Raw genomic sequence first — 14,686 nt, 5'->3', positions numbered from 1 at the left:
GCAGAAAAGAGCCGAGGAGACTGGGATGCCTAGCAGCCGCTAACCAAAGAACCAAATCGCACTTGGCACCAGTGTTGTGTCGATGTTGCTGCTGACTACAGGCCGTGCCGGTGCTGCTGTACCGGCGCTTTCATGATGGAGATTGCGGGTGTCCTGAAAGTGTTTAGCACTTTAGTAATGGTATTCAGTACTTATAAGCTCGTTCTGAAGAGGTAAAAATTGAACTTCCATATATTTAGACTATTTTTTCTGCTGTCGGACGCCCTCTAGGCTCGAGAGTATTCCCTTGAGGTTTCAAAGGACGAACGCGCACTCCTTTGACTCAAAGCTCCCTTCCAGTAGGGCTCCTTTGCTGTGCCTGTGTGACAGTGCGCATTCTCCCTTGAAGTAAAGGATCTTTGGTTCAAAGGACTTTGAAAGTGCCCGTGTGACTAGGGTATAAGCTCATCAAAATGTAAAGTGATGTCCTTCAGCCGCAAACGCTCCGACTCAGACTAGTCCTACTGGATCAAAAATGCTCCTTTATCTCGGGCCTCATCATGTAAATATCTAGGCTCAATCTTTCAACAAACCTCTCCTGAACTTTTCACATTACCACCGTCTGTGCCAGTGTTCCTCGATCACTGTGTTACTTGCGCCGCAACCTTCGAAACTCACCTACACTTATCCGTAAACTGGCACTTCAAACATTCGTTCGCTCGCGGCTTGAGTCTGGTGTCCTCACCGGTCTGGTGTCCTCACCAAAATTACTTAATCAACATGTTGAAATCAATCCAGAATAGAGCCGCACGTTTAATTTCCCGGAATTATGACTACCATTCTAGCGTAGCTCAAATAAAACTTCATCTTTCATTTCAGCTGCTAAGTAATCGTAGTGACATAGCCCTTTTGTAATTATTTCATAAGTACGCCCACCGCACTAACAACCGCTCCCTACGCCTCTAAACTTCATCGCACACGTCACCCAGATTGCACGATCATCGTAGCTTCACGCGCATCTAAGCTGAAGCATTCAACTTGTCTGCTCTTCCACGAGCCATTCGTCTCTGGAACAGCCTCCCCGATAACATAGTTGCGGAAACTGACCGTGAAAAATTGAGGCACTCACTCAACTCGCTTAACCCTTGTTAACCCATGTTATCATGCTCAATGTCTGGTTTTCTTTTACTTTTCTGCCTTGCATTGTAGTACATTTGTTTACTAACTTATCGAGTTGTTTTTGTTGTTCTAATACACGGCTGCATGTCGATAATATGTTTCTGCAATTTTTAGGCTGTGAACCTGGCTGGTGTTGTTTTTTCGACATTGATATTGTCGCGAGTTTGCCACTTTTATGTGCGTACTTTGTTCTATGCCCCTCTTGCTCATTGACCTATGTAGGGACCTTGTAAGCTACGGTACAAAATAAATAAATAAATAAATAAATAAATAAATAAATAAATAAATAAATAAATAAATAAATAAACGATGTATGCGGCCGGCGGGCCAGTTTTCGCGCAGATGTAGAGTTTCCTTTTCGAAGTTCCGCATTTATGCAGTGTCCAGCGAAATAATGGCCTTAAGAACGCACCAACTTCCGCGTGCAGTATTCTTGTGGCCAAACACGTTGCAGTCGAACCGGAATACCTGTTTTCACGACGAGTCAAACTTTTCTGCATATAAGGAAGCCGACGCACCGCTTTGTCTACTATATCTTATTAATGCGATTCGCATTAATATATAGCAATTTGGCTTTAGGAAAGATAGATCAGCCGAAACCGCACTCCTTGGGATAAAGGAAAAAATTCTAAACAACATTGAAGAAAAGGCACACACCCTGGGAATTTTCCTCGACTTCAGAAAGGCATTCGACTGTGTACAGCACGATGTTCTAATAAGAAAGCTTCCACTTTACGGATTCCGTGGCGTGTCGTTGACCTTAATTGAGAGCTATTTAACGTCAAGAGAGCAGTTTACTGTCATAAATGCTGCAGCCTCACACGTAAAAACAATAAAATATGGTGTGCCTCAGGGATCTATTCTCGGACCTGTACTCTTTATTTTATACCTGAATGATATTGTGAATATACCAGGCAGCGAAAACCTAGTGTTGTACGCTGATGACACTAATGTCTTTTTCTCAGGTATTGACCCCTATGCGCTCGAAAGAAAGGCTAACTATTGGTTGACCGGCTTGAGTACATGGTTAAAACTAAACAAGATGCAATTAAATACTAGTAAGACCAAATACATTCTCTTCAGAGCAAAAGGTGTAAAAGCTCCTGACAACCTAAACTTAAACTTTGAAAACACTCAGCTGAAACAGTGCTCGCAAATTCGTTTTCTAGGTGTTCTGTTTCAAGAAAATCTCTCATGGAATTCGCATGTTGATCAGCTTCGAAGTGATCTTTGTCGGGCGGTTGGCATTTTAAACAAATTGAGATATCTCCCGGCGTCCATAAAACGGCAAATATACTATTCATTAATACATTCCCGTTTAAGCTACTGTTCCCTTGTATGGTTAACGACGACAAAAACAAATCGAGATTCCCTCTTTGCAATTCAAAAGCGGGCGTTACGAGCTATTGGGAAAATACAGTTATTGCGCAGCTGCTGGCCCTTGTTTAGGTCTTATGGAATACTAGAAATAAGTAAACTGCACACATACAAATTATGTCTGGAAATATTACGCCAGTACAAACTAGACAAAATAACCTTCGAAACCACCTATCACACTAAACTTAGCACATACGAACTTAGGAAACAATGTATGGAAACACCTCGTGTACGCACTAATTACGGTTTTCAGAGGTTAGGATGGCAAATTCCTGACTTAATTAATCAATACCCTATTATTCTGGATACTGTACGCAACACTCCCTCTATACGTAAATACAAAATGTTAATTAAAGCAATGCTCATAAATGAACCTTAAAGGTGAAAACTGAACGTATACCTATCACTAGTGTGTTTTGTAAATACTGCTATGGTCGAATTGTGTTTTGAAGTATGCTGTTTGTTTTTCCGCCGAAAGCCTGTGTTTTTGTAAGGATGTCTTATGTATTGTGTAAAAAATATTGAATGTGTGTTCTATTATGTAATGCTCTTTCTTGATTTTTGTAGCCTGTGGTGCCGCCTGTCATCCGGGTGGCGTGGCCTCGTCAGGCAAAGCATGCCTTTTGCCACGTCACCCTGGACAACCTTTTTGTTGTCTTAAATAAATTCTGAATGAATGAATGAATGAATTCTTGGCCCACTTTCCCCTGCTTTGCGGTTTATGTCATGTTTCTAACCTCTTTAATGCGGCAGTCATTCTAATAAAAAAATGAGGACTTGCAGAACGTCGGTACTAGGGACAGGGGAAGTGTCCAAACGAAAAAAAAAACAAACAAACAAAAGGAGACGTACAAAAACAAAGTTAACAATAGGGGGTCAGAAAATTTGGTTATGGGATTTCAGCGTGTGGTTCTTTTTCTTCTTTTTTTTTTTAACCTAGGAGGACATTAAGCAGTATAATAGCAAGAGCTTGGTGGCGCAACCCACCGTCCCGTTCCAAAGCGGACGCTCAAAACATCCATCCATCAATAGTGGACCGTCATTTAGGCCGCCGCAGAGACTGCAGCTGTACCAGCGAGAAGGAGACTGGCTTGGGGCGCCTGCCTCCTACTCGCTCGTCGCCCAGCCTAGCCAACCAGCACTTCAGCCGAAATCGACAGTCCACTAGGTGGACTCTTACAGAAGGAGTCGCGCATCTACAACGAGAAATTGTCCTGAAGAGGGCAGTCTATAGATGAGTCCGTATAAAGGAAGGGCAATAGATTCTTCCCTTTTTCGCTTATTGCCAAAGATCAGGCAGCCTAGTGTAAGCATTCCAAATGCCATATAACGGTACAGCAGAACCACTATTCCTTAAGTTTCATGAAAACGCTATTGTGTTGAGTTGACGTTTTCGATATGTTTCACAAGTATTACCTTAGAGTTTAATTAATTACATTTCAATGTATCGCTGCAGCTTCGTGCTGTCTCCTAGTGTTTGTGAGACACAAGTTACAAATTCATTGCCGCCACTTCCCCATCTCCCTCTCTCCCCACTACATTTTCTTTTGAAAAGCCGCCATGTCTTGTTCCTGCGATTTCGAAATCCATTTTGATGTCCTTCCGTACTGATCAGTAGTTGCACAAAAATCATATTGCGTGCCTGCGCTCAAAGTGGTTTCGTTGGCTCAAGTTAGGGTAAAATGAAAAGATGCGTAAGGCCTTGTTTTTTTTCTTTCTTGGCAACACTACTATATTGCCGCGACGTGACTGTGCCGGCGAAGTGTGTAACGAAGTTAGGTGCACTGTAATAAGGAGCATGAAAAGCAGACGGAGAGTCTACAAGAGAGGAAAGTTGATGTGAACATGGGCAGAGGTATACGGCGAAAAGAGCTCAACGCGGAACACTAGAAGAAATTGGAAGAGAAGTCTCTACATCGTGTATATCGCACCTGACCACACTTTTGCACCGGGCATGCTGGGAGATCCGTGATGGGTGGTTAAGGCCTGTTTATTCGAAATGAAGTATGATTTCTGGGTGAAGTATACTAGTGCACGTTCGGCACGCTCATAGCCACATCGCAAGACCTTTTATTTGAAACTTGCATAACATTTTACTGCTACGGGGCTGTCAAGAAATCAGAACGGGGTCTGCTGTGTCCGTCCTTTCCGTTACGCAGACGGCTTTCGTATAGCACTCACCAGGTCGTCGTCAAGCATTTGCACCTAGCTCAGCTTCAGCTACGCCTTCACTATGCGGCGAGGTAAAACAAAACTTTGCCCGCCGCCGGTATTCGAACTCACGCCTTTTCTGCAATGTGCTGTTGGGATGTGGGCGGACTAAGCACTGCGCCATCGCGCTGCGTTTGTTTCATTATTACATGGGTGTAAATTACGAACTAGAAAAAAAGAACACTACAAGGAATTAAGATAACTTTAGATCACACGCAGTCAAAGTTCAAGCAGTCGAATTCAAGCGTCCAATAAAGATATCCAATACGGATGTGGTTCTTGAACTGCATGCACACTGCGAACGTAAGCAGCAGAGAGAGAGAGAGAGAGAGAATGGATGCATAGAAAGGCAGGGAGGTTAACCAGAGGTAGTTCCGGTTGGCTACCCTGCAAGGGAGGAAGCGTTAAGGGGGATAAAAAGAGAAAGAGAGGCAAGCGCGAACAAACCACGTACACTATAGAACTGTAAGGGGCGGTCATTCTTAAAGTCTATCGTGAAGCCCCGTAGACCGCAGGAACCTTAGTAACGCGAGCAAGGCCTTCAGCGCGGATGTTCTTTGGGAGCACTGACCTAAAACTTTGAGTTCTGATAATGGACGATTCTCCAACTGGTCCAGTACTCTGCACATCACATGTCTCTGGGCACTATATCGTGGGTAGACACAGATAATATGTGCGAGCTTCTCATCGCTGTTGCATGTGTCGCACGTGGCCCTGTTGGCCATTCTAATGAAGAAAGCACACGAGCTCGTAAACGCAACGCCTAGCCACAGATGGTACAGCATGGTCTGTTCACGTCGTGGTAACCCAGGCAGTAGGTGCATCCGTATGTCCGGAGACAACGAACGGAGATTCGCGAAAGAACGACCGGGTGCTTCGCAGTGTTTCAGCATGCCTGTGATACATTCTATACGGCGCCGAAGGCTTTGCAGTTCCAGCGGCATAAACGTATTACATATGGTTATTCATGTGCCAAAGCTGCGCCATCACGTGGCTTTGGGGCTTGGTATTTTGTGTGGAGTTTTGCGCGCCAAAGAGATTGTTAGAACGGTGGCACATGTGCATGATTTTCGGAGGCCACAGAAGACAATACTGTAGCGGACGAAGACGACGTTGTGCGCATCACAAGAGCCAAATTGTTTAGATGCATGGCGATGCCCGTCGCGAGGGCCTCCTGCTGCTGTCACAGTACACGAACTTCAGAACCAGAAGTATCTCGATGTCTACTGAAATTTATATTCAGTCTCTTGCAACACGCAGATGTCACGTAACTGTGACCCGCTGTGTGATCATACGCAGAAGTGACGTCGGTTATGTTTAATACTGTCCCGCCAGTTCATCTAAACGAGGTAGGTCCCAAGTTTTCGTGCACCACGTTCGAAAAAAAGTACACATAATTTCACAAACTTTCACATACATGAATGTGGTCACCTTCAAAATACTTTCCTTTAGACACAATACACTAGTTCCACCTCATGTTCTATTGCAGGCAACACCTTTGTAAATACTCTTTTGTTCAGCGCTTCAGAAGTCGCGATGTCGTTTCCTTTTGGATTGTCGCCACATCGCCGAAACGCCGCCTTCGCAGCACCAGTTTGTGTATAGAAAAAAAAAAACCAATAAAAAATATGGAGATTCCACGAACTGTGGGAATCGATGTACGTGAAGCTTTCTGTGCTCATTGCTTTGATTGACGATAATTAACGCTGACGTTGACGGCGAAAGCTAAATTTCTTCAACGTTTAGTCTAACACGAGAGCGGTGAGTTGATGTCAAACGTTACCTTGCATGCGCCACTGCTGTTTGTCTGCGTAGTACACAGAACACACCGGGAGAGGTGTTTGCTTGAGGCGTTGTATATATATGCCATATTTCATGGGCTCTGAGAGGATTGAGCATTGTCATTACCTCACACGGCACATCGCACCGTGGCAGAAGTGTTGGCAGAATTATGGGGCTGTATCAATCAGGTGATAGAGAAATGTGCGGAATATAACCAACCCTTATATATAGCCTTCATTGATTACGAAAAAGCATTTGATTCAGTCGAAACCTCAGCAGTCATGGAGGCACTACGGAATCAGGGTGTAGATGAGCCATATGTAAAGATACTGGAAGCTATCTATAGCGGTTCCACAGCCACCGTAATCCTCCACAAAGAAAGCAACAAAATCCCAATAAAGAAAGGCGTCAGACAGGGAGATACGATATCTCCAATGCTATTCACAGCGTGTTTACAGGAGGTATTCAGAGACCTGGAGTGGGAAGAATTGGGGATAAAAGTTGATGGAGAATACCTTAGCAACTTGCGATTCGCTGATGATATTGCCTTGCTTAGTAACTCAGGGGACCAATTGCAATGCATGCTCACTGACCTGGAGAGGCAAAGCAGAAGGGTGGGTCTGCAAATTAATCTACAGAAAACTAAAGTAATGTTTAACAGTCTCGGAAGAGAACAGCAGTTTACGATAGGTAGCGAGGCACTGGAAGTGGTAAGGGAATACATCTACTTAGGGCAGGTAGGGACCACGGATCCGGATCATGAGACTGAAATAACCAGAAGAATAAGAATGGGCTGGGGGGCGTTTGGCAGGCATTCTCAAGTCATGAACAGCAGGTTGCCACTATCCCTCAAGAGGAATGTGTATAACAGCTGTGTCTTACCAGTACTCACCTACGGGGCAGAAACCTGGAGGCTTACGAAAAGGGTTCTGCTGAAATTGAGGACGACGCAACGAGCCATGGAAAGAAGAATGATAGGTGTAACGTTAAGGGATAAGAAAAGAGCAGATTGGGTGAGGGAACAAACGCGGGTAAATGACATCTTAGTTGAAATCAAGAAAAAGAAATGGGCATGGGCCGGACATGTAATGAGGAGGGAAGATAACCGATGGTCATTAAGGGTTACGGACTGGATTCCAAGGGAAGGAAAGCGTAGTAGGGGGCGGCAGAAAGTTAGGTGGGCGGATGACATTAAGACGTTTGCAGGGACAACATGGCCACAATTAGTACATGACCGGGGTAGATGGAGAAGTATGGGAGAGGCCTTTGCCCTGCAGTGGGCGTAACTAGGCTGATGATGATGATGATGATGATGATGACGTGCCAAAACCACAATCTGGTTATGAGGCACGCCGTAGTGGCGGACACCGAATTAATTTTGACATCGTGATGTTTTTTTAAAGTGTCCCAAATCTAAGTGCACGTGCGTTTTCCATTTCGCCCTCGTCGAAATCCGGCTGCCGCGGTCGGGATCAAATCCGCGACCTCTAGCCATGCCATAGCCGCACAGCTACCGCGGCGACCACAGAAGTATTGATTTGATGGTCGACCGCTTCCGTGCATCCGTCGGTGCGCTCTAATTAATGCGGCTCTGCTTATGCACACCCTGCGTAATTTGTCCGCTTGACATATTTGCATAGTGTTTATTTTTCAGAAATAGTAGGAACGTACTGTACCGTACCTTGAACTTATCCAATTTATATGGTGATTGTAAGAAGGGGAAAAGACGCCATATTCTGCAGCCCATTAGGGAGCACAGCGCACCGTCGTGGTGCAGGGGAAAGGGTGTAAAGATGATGGTGAGATGCAGTAGTTGATGCTCGTCCGCTCTCCGCTCGTGGAGTGGCCGCATGGAGGCAGGAACCTGCAAGGGCAGGTGATGCTCAGTTGTACGCTGTAATCCCGCTTACCTCCACAAACTCCTGGAGGATGTGTAGTGCAGGAAGGGGACGGGGGACGGGAACAGCAGGTCCGTGAGACGGGCCGCAGGAAGGACCTGCTATCTCTATGCAGCGGCGACCCTCGAACGATCCTGTGCAAGCGCTGGGCAGGTGCAGGAGAGATGTTCGAGGGTCAGGATCCCCGCATCGTCCGCAGGCAGGGGAAAAGATGAGGCCTTTGGCGTGGCGTCTGGCTGACGTCCAGACGCTGCCAGTTCGCAGGCGGAGTAGCGTGGCCCGATCCTGCCTCGAGAAGGTGGTTTCCGGCAGCAGCTTTGGGACCCTGCCGTTCGCCACTCTTGAATCGGGGTGGATTGCGACGAGGAGCTGCTTCATTCTCGTTCTGGTGTAGTCCGATGCCGCCACTGCTTGGGTGTATGGAACGCCCGGGTGGTGAGCGGCTTTAGCAAGAGTGTCCGCTTCCTGATTGCCGGCTATACCCACATGGGAGGGCAGCCAGTGGAAGGAGACGGACACACCGGAGGCGGCGAGTGGTGATAGCTTGGAGGCCAGTAGGGACCCCGCCAGTCCTGCCTTGTGGCGGTTCGTCAGTAACTGGAGTGCAGCCTTGCTGTCGCACAGCACGGCGACGGGCTGGTCAGGGGGGTCCTCGGCCAGGAGGTCAACAGCCAGATGCAGCCCGGCTAGCTCTGCTGCAGGGGAGCTTACCGGAAACAGGAGGCGGCACTGCCTGCCGCAGGCTCTTGCTGGGATGGAGCATGCCGTTGCTGTTGATCCGTCTGTTGAACATGTTGAACATTCCTGCCATGGCGTACCAAGTTCCACAGTTCGACGACGCCAAGGACAAGTGGTCGTCGTACTACATCAGAGTCGAGTCGTACTTCGAGGGTAACGACATCGTCGACGACGCAAAAGAAAGGGCGCTTCTCATCTCGGCACTGGGCTCGAAGCCTATCGACGTACTGAGTGGGCGTTGTGCCCCGCGGAAAGTGAGCGAGTTGACCTACGCGGAAGCGGTTACCATTCTCGAAGAATTTTACGCACCCCCGCCAAATGAGATAGCCGCAAGCTTCAAGTTCTTTACCCGCATTCAAAGGGAAGAGGAATCAGCTCAACAGTTTATCGTGGAGCTTCGACGCCTGGCTGATAAATGCAACTTCGGGACTATGTTGAACCACCTGCTGCGAGACAGGATCGTGTGCGGAATTCGTAGCAGTGACGTGCAGAAGGCACTGGTTTCTCAACCGAAACTGACATTGCAGGAGGCAGAAAACATCGTGCTTGCAGCAGAGGCTGCACGACAGGGTGTTCAGCTTATGAAGCAGACGGAACCGAAAGAAGAGCCCGAGCTCCACAGACTAGCGCGCGATCGACGGCAGCGACAGGCAGGAAAAACGTGCAATCATGCGAGTGGATCGTCTAAAGGTTGTCATCGCACGTGCCGGAGCGGCTTGAGAACGTCCGAACAAAGGGCTGTCACTGATTAAACGGGCGCAGTGTTCCCGCTCTTGTGTGGCGTTATTCTGCTCCTGGCCGTCCGGCAGGATGCCGTTTCCGCCCAGTCGCAGTCATAACAGTTGAGTTATAACACATCCGTGAACACCTGCAGCCGACTTTCTAGTTGTTCCTGGAGTTTGCAAATGGCTGCCTGCTGCAGAGCATCTGCAAGTGTTCGGCGCTTCGATGTCCCGTCCAGAGATATGGGAACCTCTGGTGGCCGATGATGTGGTGGCGGTGGGACAACCACAACTGGAGGATACGAAATCATTTCGTCGTACAGCTGGAAGAGCCCTCCCATCCGCGAAGACGGCTACTTCCGAAGACACTCCAAGAGGGCCTGGCCATCCTGGATCCGATGCAGTCTGTCGACGTGCCCCAGTGCCCGCTGGAGCATACGAAGAGATAGCGGCCACTCTGCAGCCTCGGTGAATGTTGCTGCCACAGGGGAGTATTTGGGGAGACCCAGGATGACCCGTACCGCTCCCCTGTGCAGTCCCTCCTTCCTGGAGAGAGGTTCACCAGGGGAAGGGCGTACGGAGGATGCTGCAGCCTGATTGAGACGCATTGCCCACTTGGTGGAACAGCCACGGCCACGGCCACGCTGCTTTAGCTTGCTGTTGGCCCCCTGGACTAGTCGCACTTTGGCCCTGGCGGCTTTGGCAGCTGGAATTCATGTGAGCCGGTGGTCAGTAGTCAGTATCGAGTTTCTCCGTAACCGCTGTTGTATAGCAGTAGGGTTTCCTTGCGTTCCCACGTCGCCCCCCTCCCCTTGTATGGGAACTGCCTTTTCTCCTTCCTCCTCTCTACAGTTCTACGTCTCCTCAGGACTCGCACGTTAGTAGAAAGGGAAGCGCTGAAGTTTCTGCAATGCTTTTCAGGTGCGTCACGGATAATTGCAGCTGTCAAGAGGCTACTGTGGCGACGTCCAGGGAGCTCCAGAGGGCATTGTGCACATTCGACGCGGTGGGGTCCAAACGAGTTTCTCATGTCGCCTTTCCTCTCTGACTCGCTCCTGTCATGTATACACACGTTCTGACCCCCCTTCCTTCCGACGGGGTGTGCCAGACAGTAGGAGCAGTGGGAAAGTCGAAGAGGCAAAGAAAGCTTCGCTTTAAAAAAAGAGAACAACAAGCAGGGGGTCATCTCTGGCGAGTAGGGTAGGGTATTCCAGCACAGTGATGGAAGTGCGTGCCAAAAAAATTCTCGCGCTGTGAATGCAGATTGCACTGGGACATTATCGTAGGTGTAGAAACCGAGAAATTTGGTCGCACGCGGCACACACGATCGCCCAGACGCTGCAGGACCTGACTCGCTCCTGTCATGTATACACACGTTCTGACACCCCCTCCTTCCGACGGGGTGTGCCAGACAGTAGGAGCAGTGGGAAAGTCGAAGAGGCAAAGAAAGCTTCGCTTTAAAAAAAGAGAAAAAGAAGCAGGGGGTCGTCTCTGGCGAGTAGGGGAGGGTATTCCAGCACAGTGATGGAAGTGCGTGCCAAAAAAATTCTCGCGCTGTCAATGCAGATTGCACTGGGACATTATCGTAGGTGTAGAAACCGAGAAATTTGGTCGCACGCGGCACACACGATCGCCCAGACGCTGCAGGACCTGACTCGCTCCTGTCATGTATACACACGTTCTGACACCCCCTCCTTCCGACGGGGTGTGCCAGACAGTAGGAGCAGTGGGAAAGTCGAAGAGGCAAAGAAAGCTTCGCTTTAAAAAAAGAGAAAAAGAAGCAGGGGGTCGTCTCTGGCGAGTAGGGGAGGGTATTACAGCACAGTGATGGAAGTGCGTGCCAAAAAAATTCTCGCGCTGTGAATGCAGATTGCACTGGGACATTATCGTAGGTGTAGAAACCGAGAAATTTGGTCGCACGCGGCACACACGATCGCCCAGACGCATCAGGACCTCCACGTAGAAAGCTGCACTGACGGTTTGAATTTCAGTTAGAAATTGTTGGTGTACACTTACCCATGGCAGTAAAACAACAGTATCAACGTGACTTCTATTTTTGTTTTGTTCTTCCGCGCATTTATTTTTGTTTTGGCTCATTTTTCTTTTTCCGCTCCATGCTCTGCGACTTCAGCTCGATCTCGTATTTATAAATCCAGGTTTCGTCGCCGATGGCGACGCTTTTTAAGAATGCATCGCTGTCGTCTGAAGTTTTCTCAATCAATTTAGCGTTCTTTTCGCCGCAACTTTTGCTCGGGAGTCAGTAGTTCCTGTATGATCTTGGCACAAACCTTTCTTGTTTCCAAATATTCAGTCAAAATCCGGCAAACGGACGACTTTCTCAAACCAAGCGCTTCTGCTATCCAACAGTCATTCGGTGGTCACTGAGAATAGGAGAACGCACAAGATCGATGTTTTAATGTGAAAGCACTATGTGCCCCATTACCCGAAAATCCGTCGGTGTGGTCGAAAGATGATACCGAAAATGGCCGACGGCGCAAAGAAAAAAGAAACGGCAGATCCCGTATGCCCTGTGGGAATCGATGTTATGCGAAGCAATGTGCGGGGAGCCTACCAAGTTAACGAAACGACCATGAGAGTACGAAGACGTAGGCGGCTGTTTAATGACCTACATGGTACGCAGGTCATGCTAGTCACATCATGACAGATAATTTATGTTCGTTATACACTCTTGTCATGTTATGCCAATTTAGGTACATACGAAGTTAGCGAAACGACCATGAGAGCACTGTTGTGATCGGCCGTTTACCCCGCGACAACCGTCGGTCATGGATAACGCGATAATGGGGAACGGGCCGACGACCTCGTCAAAGCTATCCTCAACTGGGACGATTAATGGCCACTAGTGGAGTCCTACCAGGAGAGGCTATGCAAAGACGGCGGGAGGGGGGGGGGAGGGGGGGGATGGGGATCTGCCAAGACGGGTCCTTCCAGGAGTACCTCTGTCAAGAGGGGACACCCTTTACATCACCTCTCCTCCGCCCAAACTGCTGCGTCCGCGCCGGAGAAGGGGTCAATGTCCCCCCCCCCCCCCCTCGCCTGTCCGTGTACAGTGATTTGCGTAGCTCTATTCAGAGGGAAAAGGGCTACCGCCCTCCTGATTGAGGGAAAACACGGTGAAGGCGGGAGATGGCAATTCAAGACGGTGAGCGAAATGAGAACAAGGTAAAAGCGGGATAACATAAACAACATCCTACGCAAATACCAGCCAATATTATCAAGTAACGAGCGTCTGAAGAAAGCGTTTCCGGATGTACCAAGGGTTACCTATCGCCGCAACAGAAACGTTAAAGACATGTTAGTGCACGCAAAAGTCAGCCAACATCATTGCCCATAATAAAATCGTGTCGCCCCATGTGCAAAACCTGCAGGCACCTTCAGAGTGACATTAAAATTAAAAGCACCGCAAATACTTATACGCACGAAGTCAAAACTAGATTTACTATACAAGTTTGGCTGGGATTTATATGCTTGAATGTTCCTTTTATAAGATACAATATATCGGTGAAACGGGACAATCAGTGGACGTCATATTAAACGGACATCGCGCGCACACAGCTAAAACGCTTTCCAAAGCTGTCGCCGAGCAATATCAACCAACCAGGTCATAACTTTGATGAACTTAAACTCTACATCTTACAGTCAAATTTCTGTTCTGAACGAGATAGAAAATACAGAGGATCATACCTGATCAAGACATTGCAACCAGTTGCAGTTCAAGACATTGCAATCAATAGGCATACACGTTTCAAAGGGAGCTTTAGAATTTATTCGCTAAGCTGAATTTCAAGCCATAGGCAACAACACTTAGTTTAATTGCTTAGTCTTTTTTTTCCTTCTTTCTTTCCTTTTTTCTTTTACTTATTTATGAATTTATTCCATTTCAGAAATGTTTTTTCTTTTTTCAGGAGCAGCGTTTTCTGCCGCTCCTTTTATTATCTCTTTCAGAGACAAGCTAACCCACGACCACCAGCGAAGCAGGTAATAGAGAGGTGCTGTGCACGCCTTTGACGCACGGCCGTGTCACCAGCCTTGTACGCAGCACTCCTTTATGAGTGCTGCTACACCTTCGCTCGTTGCCGCACCCACACGCCTTACCCCCTCGCCCTTTGAGAAGAACCCTACCTATGTACCGAGGAAAGCATGTGTGGCCTTGAAAAAGACAAGTCCACTTGTCGAAATGTTGGCTGCCGCTTCTACATTGTTCTCGTTTTGCTCACCCTCCGGATTGGCGGACGTGACGTCACCCGTTTCCTAACGCCTGATGGGGGGAAGGCGACTGGACCATGACCACGCAGGGCTAAAAGAAGAGAGACGGACGCTTGGAGAGATCGGCTGCTGGAACTTCTTAATGAACTTATTTTTCTGTACTTCTTGAAAAACTCTTGTAAAGATGTAATATAAACGTGTGTGTAAAACCGTCTTGGATAGCGGGCCCAGCCCCACGTTCCCTTGATCCTTCATGCTGAATGGATACCACAAATCTTCGGACCCTCGGTCGCAACAGCACCAATACGTAGGCGGCTAGATAGATAGATACTAAGTGGCAAATGTTCGCGAGGAAATGCTTCGCATTTAAAACACTTCAAGAAATGCTCGGATGAACGTCAAATTTCTCAGGGAGGTTCCTGTAAACAAAATAAACTAATGGCTTTGAAAATAAAAGTTCGTGAATTTCGGTCTTGGTAGGAATTGAACCCGGGCCTCAGGGGTGCGAGACCAGCACACTTCCCCGACGCCACGATAGCTCCACGGTTCTGGCTGACTAAAGGTGTGCCTAGT

The 14,686-nt window shown here is 47.9% G+C and overlaps 1 protein-coding gene across 4 annotated transcripts in view; it reads left to right on the top strand.

The window, feature by feature from the left end:
• The window catches only part of LOC126547435 (glycosyltransferase 25 family member-like), a 361,867-nt gene that overhangs the window by 103,779 nt on the left and 243,402 nt on the right, over window positions 1–14,686 (top strand). The window contains exon 9 of one of the 4 annotated variants that reach the window (XM_055063005.2): window positions 13,813–14,620. The exons of the other annotated variants lie outside the window; for them this stretch is intronic. Coding sequence (XP_054918980.1) covers window positions 13,813–13,915 — 103 coding nt within the window. The 3' untranslated portion in view covers window positions 13,916–14,620. Of the gene's footprint in view, window positions 1–13,812; window positions 14,621–14,686 lie in introns of those variants that run through there. 4 annotated transcript variants of the gene reach the window in all.

The sequence above is a fragment of the Dermacentor andersoni genome, chromosome 1, assembly GCF_023375885.2.
Source record: "Dermacentor andersoni chromosome 1, qqDerAnde1_hic_scaffold, whole genome shotgun sequence".
Lineage (NCBI taxonomy): Eukaryota > Metazoa > Arthropoda > Arachnida > Ixodida > Ixodidae > Dermacentor > Dermacentor andersoni.
Note: the sequence above shows the minus strand (reverse complement) of the source record. Positions and strands in the feature narration are given on the sequence as shown.